Source organism: Hipposideros armiger, unplaced genomic scaffold (genome assembly GCF_001890085.2).
Source record: "Hipposideros armiger isolate ML-2016 unplaced genomic scaffold, ASM189008v1 scaffold_299, whole genome shotgun sequence".
NCBI lineage: Eukaryota > Metazoa > Chordata > Mammalia > Chiroptera > Hipposideridae > Hipposideros > Hipposideros armiger.
In genome coordinates, this window is record NW_017731649.1 from 187,702 (window position 1) to 204,726 (window position 17,025).

At 52.4% G+C, this 17,025-nt stretch overlaps 1 protein-coding gene across 1 annotated transcript in view; it reads right to left on the reverse strand.

Annotated features, from left to right (window-relative positions):
* Window positions 1–8,451: 8,451 nt before the first annotated feature.
* Window positions 8,452–17,025, reverse strand: part of UNC93A (unc-93 homolog A) — a 37,592-nt gene continuing 29,018 nt past the window's right edge. Inside the window, exons 7-10 of the mRNA XM_019659454.1 lie at window positions 16,926–17,020; window positions 16,221–16,310; window positions 11,328–11,407; window positions 8,452–9,338 (exon numbers count right to left, since the gene is read on the reverse strand). Of these exons, the coding sequence (XP_019514999.1) occupies window positions 9,073–9,338; window positions 11,328–11,407; window positions 16,221–16,310; window positions 16,926–17,020 (531 nt within the window). The 3' untranslated portion in view covers window positions 8,452–9,072. The remainder of the gene's footprint in view (window positions 9,339–11,327; window positions 11,408–16,220; window positions 16,311–16,925; window positions 17,021–17,025) is intronic.

Consider the following 17,025-nt stretch of genomic DNA (forward strand, 5'->3'; position numbering starts at 1 on the left):
CTCCAGTTCTGGGTGTGATGTCCATGGGCTTGTCCCTGAGCCCGGCTTGGTGTAAAGGATCACAAGAAAGCTTTCTCGTCAGGCCTGATCCCGAGGGTGGGCTTGGTGGTCTTTTCAGAGCAGCTGCAGAGTCCGGTTGAAAAGGGCCGGACTGAGAGCTGACGGTCGAGCTGGTTGCTTAGCGACGTAATCCCACTCTCCTCACAGAGCGGGTAGTCGCCGCCTCAGGGGCAGGCCAGGGCAAGGGGTCCCGTTCAGGAGATGGACCCAAGGGCTCACGGGCATTTTCCTTCCTCTGTGCCCGGAGGCTCTCTTCTTCCCATGGACCCACACAGCCCCGGGCTCAGTGGCCCCTGTCAGCTACAGACGTGGGGCCTCAGAGGGGCCCCACGCAGCGGATGTGCGGGTGAGAAGAGGCAGGTGGCTTCCTCTGGTGGGCTCCCTGGGTCCTTGTGTTTCATCCTAGTGGGACCTCAAATGGGTTATTTCTACCTAAAAACAGTTGCGTTTCCAAAATGAATCTTTATTATTTGTTTAAGCCAAATGTATACCAGAGACCCCAGTTGGACCCATCCTTCCAGTGGAGGCTGGGCGCTGCTCCCCGGCCTCGCTCCGTCCTCCAGAGCCTTGGGCGCCACGCCTATGGACTTGACGACGTTATGCAGAGAACACTGCCATTTCGAAGCTGGGAGCCTTACTGTGACATCTCTGTGCTCAGCTCCTTTAGGCTCTGGCCTCGTATTACGTCTGTTGATGAATTTCTAATGTTTCGTTGCCTTGTACTTAATTACATGCATTGTTATAACCTTCCAGAAACAACAGATTGCTCCTTGTAACTGTATAAAAACTGCACAACACAACAGCTGAAGATGTTGGAGAGTTGCGTCAAGCTAAAGGGAACTGCAGATTTCCCAATTAGCAAAACAGGAATAAAAACGATTCATCACGTGTAGCGGAGAAGGCATTTTTCTTTTGTGGTTTGACACATTCGCTTGTTCATTATTTATTGTTACCCTCCAGCACTGTGCTGGTGAGTTTTGTATAAAAGAAATGTCAAGTTCTTCTCCCGAAGGTCTTTTTGAGCAGTGGGTAAAGTCTGGGGACGCAGTGACGCTGAGGGACAGACACAGCCAGGAGGCAGTCCAGCCACAGGTAAGGATATCTGGGCCCAAATTTTCTAGTGGAGCAATCTCTAAATCCTAAATTTGTCCAATGAATTTTAATCTTCCCCTCCAATTTGAGAGCTTCCAAATGTCACGGTAACTCTTTATCTGGATGTCTGAGCTGAAAAGGGAGGCTAGCTCACACCTTAGAGGAGAATCCTTGGGGTACCTAAACAAGGAAGAAAAAGCCACGTGCACTTACCTGATGAAAACGTGTTGCTTCTCCCCCAAAGCACTCTGAGCAAATGCATGTCCCCAAATTGTTTGTTTTCCACATTTGTCCTCCTTTGGATGATTTCTCTGAGTTTCTCCCTGGGGTCAGTTGTCTCCTTGGCTTCATTCTCATGGGATCTTAGGTCCTCCCGAGACATGGAAAGGCTTTGGGGTGGCTCAGTGCCGACCGTGTCTGACCACATGGACTTTGGACCCTGTGGTCAGAGAACCCACCCACGCACACAGCAGCCTGGTCCTGGACTACCTCCTACCCCTTCTTCACACCGAGGCAGATGTTGAAATGTAGAATTTTGGTGAAATCCAAAGAAACTTTGGACCAATACATAGAATTGTCACTATTTTATGACATCTCAGTTCTACCTAACCCCAAGGATGGCTGATGGAAAAGAACCCCCTCTACTATCTACCAAGGGAGAGACACAGCAAGCCCTGCACGATGGAAGGGGACTTGGGGACCTTTCTCACCAAGGTCCCCCAGCCAATGAGCAAGGCCTTGACATTTTGCTAGTAGGCACTCCCTGAAAACACACAACTAGCATAGCACCTGGTTGGTTTGAAGGATGGTGACACTTAGTGAGAACGGACTTGTACTGATTACCACGATCACTTCAGTGCTGCTTGAATGACTCACACAAACATGGTACTTTTATAATAAAAACCTAAGATAGAAATACGTACAATTAAGTGGAAAACATGAATCTATGTTTTGAGGAGTTGTCAGCCTTGAGGAAGTAGTGGGAATGGGTCCCCAGGGGTCCACGCTTGTGGTGTTCTGTTTCTTGGTCTGGGGTTGGTTACATGGACGCGTTCACTTTGTGGAAATTTATCAAACTACACATATAACTGTTCACTTTCTGTCTTTACGCTCTAATTCAACAAAACATTTCAAAACATTAAGTGCCTAGATGTCAGCTGAACAACAACCTTTGGAATTATTAACTAGCCTTTTAGTAGAAAAACACCCTGGACCAGGAATTAGAAATCCAAGTTCAAGTCCCATTTCTCCAACGAACCCACTGTGTGACCTGGGACAAGTCGTTCGTTTCACCAACTCCTCTTGCTCTTTTCGTCTATCACAGGAAGAATTTGAACTAGAATATTCTTCATTCTCTGTCTTTCCCGACCCCTGAATACTGCAACCATGTAATGACCCCTGACCCCATGTGTCTTTTCTGGAGAACCCCCCTGGGGAGGGCCGGAATGCCTCCCGTCTACACTTCTCTACTATCTTTGAGCCACTTGGTTCAGGTCTTTATCTCCCAAATTCCACTTATCTGCTCCGGCCACAGGCACTGGTGACCTCACTGTCACCAAGTCAGTGATGCATCCTCCATCCTCATCTGACCAACATACCAGCAGCAGTGGACACCGTCTCTGGGCTATCACTTTCTCGGGGGCTCTCAATTCTCCTGCTGGTTACTTTTTCCTGCCCCCTGACCTCTAAAGCCTGGGAGATGCAAGGATTCAGACCCCGAATCGTGGCCTTTCCTCCATGCCCCCTCCTCACTCAGGGCTGATCTCTCTTTCTGTGCCATGACTTCCAATTTTATCTCTCTGTATATGAGACCCCCCACAAATTCCAGTCTCACATCACTAACTGCCATTCAAGAGAACCACTTGATGTCTCAGAACATGTGAAAACCAACATACTCAGCACCAAACTCTTGATGCTTCACCCCCAACCTGTTTCCCTGACAGTAAGTAAGTAAGTGGTCACTTCATTCTTCTAGTTCTTAGTTAAGCCAAACTTCTGGAGGTTTCTTCCTCCGCTTCAGCACAGCCTGTAGACTCTGCCTTTAAAGAACCTCCCGCGTCTGACCACTGCTCACCACCACGGCCACCTGAGAGCTGCCACTGACATTTTCTGCTGGGACAATTCAACAGCTTCCTGATAGACCTTTCTGGCATCACCCTGTGCCCACTGTGTCATCTCCACCTAGCAGCCAGAGTGGGCCTTTTAACACTAAGTCACATCAGGTCGCTCCTTTGTGGGTTCAGTACTGGGTTACAGTGACCCCCTGAAAATTCATGTCCTTCTTATAACCTCAGAATGTGGCCTTCTTGGAAATAGGGTTATTGCAGATGTAATTAGTTAAGATGAGGTCATACTGGGGTAGGGTGGGCCCTTCACCCACTATGACTGGTGTCCTCATAAGAAAAGAAGAAAAGACACAGAGGCAGACACAGAGGGAAGACTGTCACGTGACATCAGAGGCAGAGGTCAGAGTGATGCAGCCACAGGTAAGGACACTGAGGCAGCCGGCACCACCAGCAGTGGGAGAGGCAGGAAGGACCCTCCTCGGGAGCCGTCAGAGGGAGCCTGCCCGCGCCCACTCCTGGGTTTCCGACTTCTAGCCTTCAGAGCTGCTGTGCTAGCCTCCTAGGATTGTGGGACTTTGTTACAGCAGCCGTGGGGACTGATGCAGGGCCCCATGATGCTCACAACCAACCCAAAGTCCTTCCTTGGTCTGTGGGTCCTCCGTGACTGCCCGGCTGCCCCTGCCCACTCTCTGACCATCCCCCACACTGCACTGCAGACGCCCTGGCCAGGGCTACCTCTGGCTGCAGGCAGCTCCCCTTTTTCTAACTGGACTCTGTTCTGCTGGGCACCTCCTGAGTGTTTCCTCATCACCTGTCAGAGGAGCTGGACACTTCCCTGACAACCTCCTGGTTTAGCGCTCCTCGTCTGCCCTTCAGGCCACGACTTATTACACATTCCTTGTTCAGAACAGAAATTTCTTGAGAGCAAAACATTGCTGTTTGGCTCACTGAGCATGCCTCGAACAATGCTTGGCACTTAGCAAGCGCTTAAAGCTGCTTTGCTGGTGGAAGGAGCGAATGCATGCACTTTGATTTGCTTACTAGATAACGTCCTTGAGTGACAAGGCACATGGAGTCTGCTGGGAATGTGGGGTCAAGACTGGAGGCCACAAGGACAGGCTCGAGTGTTGGGGGGGCTGCTGGGGCAGCAGAAACCGGGGCTCGTCCTTTGAAGCCGCGGGAAGCAGAGCGGAGGGCTGCGGGGTGGGCGCCGGGCGGGCGGGCAAGGCCTTCCGGACACCCCCAGGTGGGCTTGTCTTTAAGGACAGAGGTGCATGGCCGGGCTGGGCTCGCTGCGTGTGGATGCACCCCACCCCGCTGCACCCGCAAGCTGTCCAGGGCGGCTGTGGGCCTCGGGGTCACAGTTAAAGTCCCTGTGCCTCACGGCCACCTTTCCGGAGAGGAAGACAGAACCTGCAGAGACTGGAGGGCAAGAGCTAGTGCTCCCCAATTAAGGGCCGTCACACTGTGTGGAAACGCCCTCGGGGTACAGGGCGGCCACCGAGAGGACAGAGGGCGGCTTTTGAGCGCCCAGCCTCGTGGTTGCCTCCGGTTTTGCTTTTGTACGGAAACCGGGGCGCAGAGGTGAAGGAGCGTCGCGCTGACAGTCAGGGTTCTGTCCCCCGAAGAGAAATAATCAACAGCGCACCGAGCCAGCGGCAGGTGGACGGGGACGTGCGCGCAGACCGGGGGCCGCGATCGGCAGCGCCAGGAAACACGGGCGGTGCTCCCCCCCCCCCCCCGGGGGGAGGACAGCCCTGCTCCGCCCGCGTTTGTTAAGGGGACGGTGGCCGCCAGGGGGCGCCGAGCGACCGCCATCGTCCCCGGGGCGCGGGGAGGGGCGGACGCGGTCGGCCAGGCAGAGGCAGGCGCTCGGCTTTCGCGCGCACGGGCCGGGCCACGCTGCTCTCTCCTGCCCCGACCTTGCGGGGTGCTGAGCCCCCCTGGGTGAGAAGAACAGGGGCGCCTGACGGCTGCTCCCGGTTCAGGTCCCCTGGCTGTGTCATCCGCCCACTCCCTCGCCCTCATGCTGGGGAGGGGACAAATAAGGGGACAGGTTGGTACTGTGGAAAGAGCTGTGAGCACCAGCGCAGAAGAAAGGGCACCGCTCATTGGGCACTGCCACCCACGGGGAGGGCGCCTGACCCAGCAGGTGCTTCCCGGGGGAGCAGGGCAGTTTTAATTAGGTTGCAAGAAGCGCCATCTAAGCTGAATTTTGAGCACTAAATTTCTGCTAGTACATGCAAGGCTGGCTGTACTGACCTGACCCTGGGGACAGAGCATTCATCCTTCACCCACGGACCAGGCAGAAGCGAGGGCTGGCAAGGAGCCTTCCTGCAGGACTGGCACCAGGACACCTGGGCACCTTCACAAATTCTTCTCATTAAAAGTTTAAAGGATGAAGAGAAAACAAGAGGGTGTAGTGATGCAGGTGGTCATCCAGGGAGCACAGGATGCCCAGCCAAGTAGCTGCCTGGTGGCACCACCAATGGAAAAGGGAATCTGACGGCATTGCCACCAGGCAGCCCGAGCCCTGTGCTAAGCCTGCCTACGCCTCCCCGTCACTCGAGGCAGCTTGGGCTCCTGGCAAGAGCATCGTCTGGCACATTTTCCCATGAACATAGATAGCAGCAAAGCGACATGTGCTCAGCCATCTGATCAGATTCTGGGCACCCTATAGCCACCAGTGAAGTCTTTTAACCCAGTGACACCTCTGCTTCAGGAACACTCGGAGAAGCAGCCCCGTCCCACCTCACCTCTTACACTGAAGCAGGCTTTGCTCCCTGTCGTTGGGACAAGATTGGTCTTGGGGCCTGAAGTTCAAGACCGGGCCTCTCTGCCCACATTCTCCTCATTTCCAAGTGTCTGATGGCTCATCAGAGAGATCCCTACGGGCAGGGTGCTCCTGGCACCAGCACTCGGGCTCGGGAGGAACGGGGCTTGCCCAGCTGCAGGACCAAGCGTCTCACCTTGGCCTTTTAACCAGGCCGGCTCATCCGCACAGCCTGCTCAGGCTCTCAGGAGCAAGCCGCCACATGCATCAGGTCATACCGATGTCCAGGGCCACTGAGGGCGCCTCCCAGGCCTCCAAATAATACAATAAAACAAAACTTAGGGCGGCTTGGCCCCCTCTGGCCCTGGGCTCTGATGCTGGGACACTCTGGGATGTTTCTCTGGAGGTCCCTCCAAGGTGGCACACGCACGTCCCGATTGTCCTCTCAGCTCAGAGGTCCTTTCCCCCTGGACCTCTGGTGCAGGTCACACTGCTCAGTGCCACCTACAGCTCAGGAGATGGGCTTGGTGAGGTCAGGAAAATCTGGTCTGTTTTCTCCAGCATAACCTCCAAGGGTCTCCCTAAAAGGTACGAGGTACCCCTAAGGGAGTTAGGGTAACTCACAGTCAGATTCTCTGAGCGGAGTGAATGACCAGCGATCACTTCCAAATCAGGCTGCCAGGAGCACCACATGCCTACTTAGAGTCCTGAACCTCCAAGTTGGAGGGGACGCGGGTGTCACCTGCCTTCATCAAAGGCCTTCTACACAAATGCTTGTTGAGCTTTGACTCTTTGTGCAATGACCCAAGCTCCACAGCGGGAAGTGCAAAGATGGTCCATACTGCGGGAAATGCAAACACAACACAAGGCAGCCTGCGATACAGGGCAGCAGGGGGAAAACAGCGTGGCGAGGCTGAGAGAACATAGAGTGCCAGCTTTGCTAAGAAGATTATTGACAACTTTGGAAGCTACGGCACCTCCTTTGGGTCTGGGAGGATGGAAACGCTTTGGAGAGAGACAAGAGCAGCCGAGCTCGGGCCCACGAAGGGGAGAAGCCGGCGTCCAGGAGAAATGCTGAACAGTTCAGCTCGGCTGAGGTGGGCGTGAGGTGAACGCAGCAGCTGGGACTAAATCGCAAAGGGCCCGGAAAGTCATGGTCAGGCGTGCAGGGGCGCGCTTTAGATGGGCGAGAACCCTGACAGGGCTTTGAGCTGCAGGACGAGTCTCAGTCCTGTGTCGAGGGGAAGGGCTGGTGTCCTGCGGGGACAGGAAGTTAGGAAACAAGGAGGAGAACAGGGCCGTGGTTCCAGGAATGGGCCCAAAGGGACTGATGAAGAGCTGAGCCGGTGGCGGTGGAGAGAGACGGTACCACGCAGCTGAGGGCCTGCAGAGCCTGGGTGGTGGGGGAGGTGCTACCAGTCACCGAAGCTGTGAATCAAGGGCAGACCCTCACAGGCGGGCAAGCGACATCTGAGAAGCCATTAACGCGAAGCAGTAGAAATTTTATATTTGTTTGATCAACATCTGTCTCCTCGCTTGGCTGAAAACTGACCCCAGGAAGAAAGGACTACGTCCGTATTCGCTCACCATTAGATCTGCAGCATAACTATGAAATGAGCAAATGAATGGAGGCGTGAGCGCAGGGGCCAGGGTTTGGCTAGGATTTCACGGAGAGGCCCAGAATGGGTTAAGGATTCTTTGGATTTATGATACATTTTCTTCACTCAACAGACATTCATTAAGCGCCTACTCGTGTTACATCCTAGACACTGGAAAGCGTAAGGTCTGGTGTGGAAGATATTCATGCAACAAATAAATATAATGAAGTGTATGTTACATTGGCTCTGAGGACAGTCTGGAAGATTGATGAATGGGTGCTGAGATGCAGGAGGCATTCAAGGTTGAGGAAACGTGTGAGCAAAGGGTCAGGGAAAGAGCATCCTTGAGAGGGGGCTGGCGGTCTCCCGGAGGGCCCTACGCTGGACTAGGAACTTCACTCATCCGACACGGGAGCCGCTGCAGGGTTGTACACGGGAGTCTGGCCTGACAGGACTTCACTTTGGGGCCAGAGGAATGCCAGCCAGGGCTGACCCTCAGACAGGTGGGACTTGCTGAGGACACGCAGGGGGTGCCACCTTCACGGGACATGTAGAAAGAAGCCGTGGAGAAGAGCACAGGCTGAGGAGGAAAGTGGGCGATGGAGGCATTCTTGGGGTTAGAGAAGAAAAGAGAAAAACACAGGGGACATTGGGCAGAGGGTGCCAGAGGGCGCAAGGTGACGTGGAAAGAAAGGGTGCTGAAAAAGAGACAGCGGACAGCATTACTGGTGGCTCCCCAGCCATTAAAGACAATGAGGAATGGAAAAGATGGTTGATGAACGTAGGTCCTGATTGCAAGATGGGCCTAGAACACGTAACAAACAGGCCGTATGTCCCATGTCATCGCATCAGGAGTCTTACATGTCGTCACCTTTTTATTAGACTTCTGATGGTCTACATGCTAAATCACTTATTTGATGACTTGTGTGTGTGATCTAGGTGAGTATTTAGAATGAGTGTATTTGGACAGGAGGTAAGTTCATAATATAATTACATTTATTTAGGAACTCACACTCTGTGAGTTTAAAGAAACAGACTCTAGTTGGGCTGTGTCACTCACTGACCCTGGGAAGTAGTCAGGTGCCGTGTCTGGACATCAGTTTACCCTTTGTGAAATCATGGTATTGGAATTCATTATTTTAAACAGACTTCCAACGCTGACAACAACAGCAAAAACAAGTGGAAGTTAATTGATTCTGAGATGCTAAGCAGGTTCCAACGGGCTGATTGTACCCTAAACTTTTTTCTTTTGTATCTAAAATTAACTGATTTTTTTCATGCATACTCTTGGTCTCTACTGATGAGATGGTGGACTGAGAATTTGATAGAATAGAAAAAATACTACATAAAAAAACCCATATTACATCTTTCAAATGGCCACGAATTGCTAAGATAGTTGTAAAGGATCAACTGTAAACACGGAGGCAGCTTCAGATAAAACTCTTGCTGAGGCCCAGCTCGTCTGCCATGGAGTTTGCTGCTTTCACATTTTTGTCTGTGTTTCTGCTTCCTCTGCTGCTTTTGTCAGTCCTACAGCAAGCGGCGTGGTCAGGTTCTTGGACTCCAGGTACTCCACGATTCCGTACGCCACCATGGTCAGACACAGGACCCCCAGGAGAATGTAGAGCTTGACATGGACGCACAAAAATGTGCTATACCCAAACGCGATGATGAAACCCAGGGCTTCCCACAGGCGGTAGTTGGCAAAAGCAGCCTCCTTGTTCTTCTCAAACAGAACGCCGTACAGAACTGCGGGGAGAGACAGAACAGAAATGTTACCGGAAATAACTGACGGGAGAGACGGAAGGGAAATGTTCCCGGACAGCCTCTGACGAGTCTTTTAATTATCGCTAAAAGTAGCTGAGCCACTGCCCAGTGTTCTCGGCGAGATCAGGACCTTTTTCTTTTCAGGAAACAGAATAACCTTATGCTGTGCATTATAGCATAAATTGGTGACATTCCTCACAGTGAAGAAGCATCCTATGTATAAGAAACAGGATTCATGAAATGTTAGCACTGGTGGGCCCCGTGTGCAGTGACCGCCCCGCCTGTGACTTTTCTGTTCTCCGTGGCCACCATGTCACCGACGTCCTCAGTGCTCTCCCTCCATTCTCACAGCACGGGTACAGCCCTTTCACACTTTTCACACCACTCACTGGTTTTTCTCCATCTGTCCTCTCATAGACTGTGGACTCCCTGAGGCAAGGCCCATTTTTATCTAGAATGATAATTCCAGCAGAAATACTTATGAAATGACTAAGTGGGTGACTAGATTGACGGTGACTTCAGGAAGCGGGTAGTGTGACTGCACAAGAATTTCACTTCTCACTTTAATCCAAGCCCCCTTTGTTTAGCCTGAAAGGCCTCTGACTCAGCTGCGTTCTTTCCCCAGACCCCCCTGCTGGCACATCCACTGTGTGTCTGCTCCTTCTAATCACTAAGCCCTTAGGACGCTGGGCTCTGCTCAGTGTCAAACTCTCTAAGAGTAAAGCTTCAGGTCTATCAGCCATGACCAGGATACAATAACCAAACTAGAATAGGTTTTTGTCAAACAAAGCTAAGACCTTGGCCTCAGTTATGTGTCAGCAGAACAGCCCCACGGATGGCACCCCCTGGGAACCGGACTGAACAACACCATGACTGACACCGGGGCCTGGTGACTAACTGCCCCCTGCTTAGCCCCGACCAACCTGTAGAGCCAGGGACCCCAGCTCCCACTGTAACCGTGGTTAATGATGGTTCCCTTATATAACTGAGTCACTGGAGGCCATCGGGGAGCCAGGGTTTTGAGAGCACTAGCTCACCTGTGTCCCCGGGTTTGGTGCCAACACCTCAAATACACTTATTTCCTTTGCTGCAAACGTCTGCTCATGTCTGGTTTGGCTCGGATGTTGCGGGCAAGTGGACCGTTTGAGTCTGAGGTGACAGGAGAGCACCAACAGGTAAAGCACCAAGCCCATGTCCTTCAAGGTCACCACTTAGTCAGACCTAACATCCCTTTTCAAAGGTTTGGATGCAAAAGGCGTTGGATGGGAATGACCTCACAGGGTGATCTGATTATAAATTCCTAACTGGGCAGGTCATGGTGGGCAGTCACGCCCCAGGCCTGTAACATGTTAGTGAAAGCTTATGTTTGCTGTAAGCCAGCCCTGTCTACTGTTTCTGTGAATCCCCGTTAACACACCTTTGAAATGCCATAAGTAACACCGCTCAAAGGGGGTATTAACCATCAGAGGAAGCACAGAATCTTGTTAACTAGCCTGTAATCCAGTCCCCGCCTCACTTCCTCCCATCCTTGTGTCATCTTCCTTATTTTGCTCCTTAATTCCAAATGCATAAAAGAAGCTGCCAAACTGGCATTCTTGGAAGTTTTGAGGTCTTGCTCTTGGCATATGTCATCAGTTTGGTTCAGAGAAACTCATAAAAATTCTCTACAGGTTTGGATGTTTCTTATGTCAACAAAGGGTAAATAATCCACTGATACAGTGGTGCAATTCCAGGGGGCACAGCTGCCCTTTCCTGATCTCCCCCTTCTGTTATAGCCCAAAAGCCCACCCCAGGGAGGGAGTCGAAGTACTACGGGACATGCGACCCCAGATATCAGGGGACAGACAGGCAAAGGCACCGCCTTTGCATGTGAGTGAGACGATAAGCAAACCACAATGTCAAGTGCGGGCCTCCAGCGTGGGGCAGGAGGGACAGACAGCCCTGTGCCCTCAGGTGAGCGGGGCCAGGTACCTTCTGCACCATGGGGGCCGTTAATCCTGGGGGCAGCTGACTTCTGCAGCGTTGTGAAGATTTTCTTAGAGCTGTGCTCCCTGCAGGCCAGGCAGTTGCAGGGGAGCTGATGATGGACTTCCGTACACACGTTCTTTTTTCAGCTTTCACTCTGTTCCTTTCACTTTGCCCTTTTCCTTTTTCCTGCTTCAAAGGGCAGTGGGGAGGGTGGTAAGGGTGACAGGCCCCGCCAGCGCCAGCATGGGGAGGAAGGCTCGAGGCCAGCAGCGCGTCCTCCTGGAACTCCTCTTGGAAACGTCAACTCCCAGAAGACGCCTGTTGGCATCTGGTTACTCAACTGTTCATCCCCTGTGGGAGGGACTCAGGAGGGCGAGGCAGGCAGGTAGATCTGATATCAGATAAGATGCACGTTTTCAACAACGTGTGTGTGTTTGGGAAAACAAGAGTCTGTTGGGAGCACTGGAAGAAAGTGCCCGCCCTGCCTGAGAGTCTGCAAAGTGTTCCGCTAAGGAAAGGAACCGTGCAAAGAGAATCCAGTAACAACAGGGGGCGTTCGCCAGCTCCTGGGGTTATTCTCGAGACCTCCTGTCTCTCTTTGGAGGGAGGCTCTGAAAATTGGGTCCCAAAATTAGGTGCTAGAGAGGAAAGTCGTCAGGAGACATATGGATGGATATGCGTCGGGGATTCTCCCACATTCTGTGGCACTCAGGCCCCACTGCCCCGGCAGGCTGTGGTGCGAGCAAGTGCTCTCGACTTCGTGAATGTCCCGGCAGTGGGCAACTTGAAGCCAGTAGTTTCGCTCTATACGTCAGTGTCGTTGGGGGATTTAATTTAGATGGTGGTGATTACAAATCACTGTGCTCCAGGATAAGGGGACTCTCGCCGTGTTCTCTCTCGATCAGTTCAAGTCCAGTTCAGCCTCTTACGTAGCCACGTGCTCCAAAGCTTCCTGAGTCTTTTCATCAACATAAGCTTTCCGGGCCTCCATAGCCTTCTCTGCTAAGTGAAGAACTTGACTTCTCTGAGTCTGATTCTGGAATTGACCTCTCGTGAGGCGACCCACCAGCAGGAAAGAGATCAGAATGTCTGCTGGCTCACACCCTCGTGTTCAAAATAACCTCAGCGAGCTTGGGAGGCAGAGGAACCCCTCAGGACGGGAGGACTGGGAACCCAGAGGTTGGTGGGAAAGCCAGCTGTGCCTCTGGCTGTGCAGCAGAGCTGACGAGACTGAAGAAGACGCGTGGTCGCTGGGTAAGAGCTGTAGCCTTTCCCCTTCCTCCTTCCTAAGCATGGCTCTGACCAAAGAAGCTGGGGCCGAGACAGCAGAAGGAGAAGCCAAAGGACCCTGACGTCAGCAGCCAGAACTGCCTTTAAGAAAAGGAAGAGAAAGGAATCGGGGGGAAATCCATCCACCCCATTTGGGAAGATGCACGAATGACATGAGACCCAGCCTGCAGGAGACGGCAGAGCCAGTCATGGCTGATCACTGATGCCGTGAACCTGGATCGCTGCTTCAACCTTAAACAAAGTCAGGCTTTTCAGGAAATTACTCATGATCTGGCTCCTATTTTAACCCAAGCATCAAGAAAGCAACACATAGCTGTGTCAAATTCCAGCAGTTAATTATTAATAGAGGGGCAGAGGGGAAAGACATGAAAAGTACGCCGAAAACAGCATTTCCACATTCCTGAAGTTACTTTACATGTTTACTGAGATTGATCAGGTACATAAACGTGGTGTGCGTGGTGGGAGCCAGGTTCCTCGCCGGCAGAGGAGGAAGTGATAGAACGGCACGCGGGGCAAAGAATGAGCCCCAGGCTCCTGGAGTGGAGGTGAGCCCGAGCCGTCAGACGGAACGCATCCTTATTCAGCACGCACACAGAGAGGCAGACGAGAAACACACAGATGTGTGTGCAAATGTGGGTCAGGTCTCCTCACACTGTCCACTGAACGGGCCGAGGGGCAAAGTCACTCAGTAGCACTGAGCACACCCAGCACGCAAATGTTGGTTTCTGACACCATTCTCCAGGAAAATGAACCCGGCGCCTTGGGGAAATGGCTGATTCCAGGGCTGGCACAGGAAAACTACAGGATGGGCCTGGGGTAGTTTGTAGTGTAAGAAAGTAAGGAAGTCCTTTAAAAAAATAGACGAGGCATGTCAGAGGACACAGGTGCCAACGTGAAAGGGCTCCCAACGGCCAGAGCTGGAACAATCAAAACAACCGGATGTACAGGCGGTCGGATTGTAACCAAAGGATACAGTCAATACACTGCATTCCATGGTGCGTAGGTGAATGGCTGAGCCACTAACTAAATACAGTGGAGGAAGGGACACATATTCCTTATGAAGAATTACACATAATTTATGTGCACACCCCCTTCAAGGAGACAGATTAGTTGCTTCCCCTGGTTGTTGGCTAGACGTGGTGATGGAAAGGATGAGCAGCAGCTCTGAGTTGGGGCGTCTGGGAGATGCCCAGGCAACCAGTGACCAAGGTCCACGCCACCAGGGGTCAGTCATGTGCTGTAAGAATCCCCTGACTGATGTGATGAGAAAGGCACTTCCCTCTGGGGTCTTTCTCCCCCAAACCGTAACCCCAGCCTAATCATGAGAAAACATCAGACTAACCCAAATTAAGGGACAATCTACAAACTGCCTGACCAGTATTCTTCAAAAGTGTCAAGGTCAAGAAAAAGAACAGAAAAATGAGGAATTGTCACAGGCCAAAGGAGATGTAATGACTAACGCTACGTGGTGCCCTGGATGGGATCCTGGGGACAAAAAAGACAGCCGTGAAAAAACTGAAGTTTAGTTCAGTCATGAACCCACGTTAATTCTTAGTTCTGACAAATGGACCAGGTTTTGTAAGATGCTGGCTATGGGGAAACTGAGTGGATGGGGAGGGTTTACACGGGCTTTGCAACTTTCCTGTAAATGTGAAATTATTCCAGAATAAAAAGCTTATGTAAAAAGAAAGCAAGCCTCGCTCTCAGCCTGACCTGCCTGCCTCATCTTCCCGGGGAAGACACCAGGTGCGACTCCTGTCCTCGGATGAGGGGATGTGGACACGTGGTCAGGCAGCCTTGTTTGGTTAGAAAACACAAGTTAAATGAACTGGACATGTAGAGAAGTCAGGTTTTCCAAGCTTATCAAACCGATAACAGCCTCTTTGGTGGCTAACAGCACAAGAGCATGTTTAGACCAGACATTCTGAGTCTTAAATGCAGCTCATTGGCTTGTAAGCGTTGCCACAGCAACGGCACTCTTCTTTCATGAACTGTCAGGGCAAATAAACAGGCAGGAGTGACTGGCCAGATTGACTGCTCCAAAGGCTGGAGGCACCCCGGAGCCCAGCGGCGAGTCGCACAGTTTCTGCCCCGGGACCAGGGGCTCGGGAGGTTCATCTGACCTGCTTCTGAGTTGGACTTTAAGGATCAGTGTTTAAACTGAGACAGGATGAGAGGAAAAAAGGGTCGAATGGCACTGAAGTATACTCAGTCTCATTCATCAGGAAAGTACGTGGCTCACGTGTTTTCTTAAAAGAGAGACACAGTCAGAATAGGATTAGAAATCCAATTTGCTATTAAAAAATTAAAAAACAAGAATGAGAGAGCAGCTCTTGGGAGGTGGCAAAACCTACACAAAATTTTCAGCTTTAAAAAATACAGAGAGCGTACGGACAGGCCACCCTGCAGGGTGGCAGGTCCTGGGAGGCCCCGGTGGTGCTAGCCGCCTGGAGTCACGCCACCTAAGGCAACGTGAGTGGAGGCTCCGAAGCGAATGCTCAGACATGCGAGAATAACAATTTCCCCCAACAACCGATTTTTCCTTGAAAATAAATTACTTTTCATCTGTATGAAAAGACAGAAATAATTCATTGTAAACGAGCACCCCTTCTTCAAGGGGGGTCTCTGGAAGTCGTTTATTGGACCTCATGTCTCTTTGCACCATCTTGACAAAGGCTTTGAGTGACAGTCTCTCACGTCCGTGAGAAGACAGGGAGAGTTAGAGCAATCATCCCTAGATCTCAGGGAAGAAAACCAACCATTTTTATTGCAGTTATTTGAAACATCGAGAGAATTATTGTATAGAGTATGTGTGGCTTCTTACCCTAGTCCTTCACCTGACTTTTACGTGTAAATACTTTTGAATTCAAGTGACTTTAGAGACACCAGCTAACATCTTAGGATGCAAGATGGCGCATGCGTTTGGGTATTCAGTAAACACTGGGAGTCTTTCACACCCATGGAGATGTTGAAAGAAACCGTCTCCGGATGCTCAGTGGGTAAGGCGTGTGGATTCCTCAGGCGACACGGCCTGCCTGTCGCTAGTTTGTGATTCCGGACTGCCAAGGGAAGCTGAGTTTCTGTTTATCTCACCTCCCCTGACTCACGCTTCTGCTGTTGAGCAATACTGAAGCTGCGTCCGTGAGAAGTTTCAGTCATTCCTTCCGAGTGTTGACCTTGATGCAGACACGCCAGATTACAGCACCGAGCCAAACACGCTTGTCTCCTGGATCAGAACCTCACAGGAGCCACCTGCACTACTGAGCCAGTAGAAACGATTGTGAAACCCAAACTCTTAAAACCCAACAGCATGAGGTCTGTTCAGAGATGTTTTCACAGCTGTTCTAAGCTGGCAAAGAACGAACGAAGCCCCTAAGGAAGGGGCCGCCGTGGGGGGAGGTCATGTGCGCCAGCTGTCCCTGGTGGAGGGACAGCAGGCAGGCCTCCCGTCCCTGGAAACGCTGGCTTGTGGCCTGTTTGGGGATTGGCCCAACCCAGTTTCTAGTCCCCAGGTGTTTCCTGGATGAGGGCTGAACGGTGATGTCTACAAGGGAAGAGGCTGTCTTCTGAGCCAAGTCCAGCTCCGAGGGGCCCCACGCGTCTCACCGATCTGCAGACGGGCAGATGCACAGCTGGCTGTCTCCCAGGGCCTCCAACAGCCCCCCAACCCCGCTGCGTGCCAGGCCATGCAGGGAACTGTGGGGAACTCAGGAATAAGGGTGCCCACCCTAAACCCTCCCCTGTCATTTTCAATCATCACCCAAATGTAGCCCTGTAGTCACCTGTCCTCTACTGCTGTCACTCTCTCTGCTTCCTCCTGTCTCCTAACGGCCTCCTGCCGAAACCCTCTCAGCTACAGCTCATCTCATAGAAAACAGAACTGCCTGAAGGTGCTGCACTGGCACTCCAGTCACCTGGGTAACGCTGACTCCCACGTCCGGCCCTCCATGCCAGCTGCCCCAGCCTCACTGCTCCAGGCCTCGTGTGGCACCCCTCTTCCTGGTCCTGACCACTCATGTTCCCCTCCACGACCTGTCCCTACTTTCCTGCTCAGCACGGGTGACTGTGGCCTCCATCCCACAGCCAGTCCGCCCTGCTCAGCCGGCAGCTCCCGCCACACTCCCTGTGGGCCTTCGCCTCCACCCTGAGCCTCAGGTTCCAACGTCCCGCATCGCAGCTCTGGCCCTCTCACCTCTTTGATGCCACCAGCCGCCCCCTCTCACCGTCCTCCTGTGTCACCGGATCACCCCCAAGTCCCACAAGTCACCGGGTCACCCACGTCAAGCCTGCCATCTCCCCGCCCTGCCCCACCTCTGCTCTGGTGGGCGGCTGAGCACCGAGGCGCCAGGCCGCGGGAGCTCCACTGTCACTGGCCTGAACGCGGGCCCTTCCCGCGCCCTCCGAAGCTGTG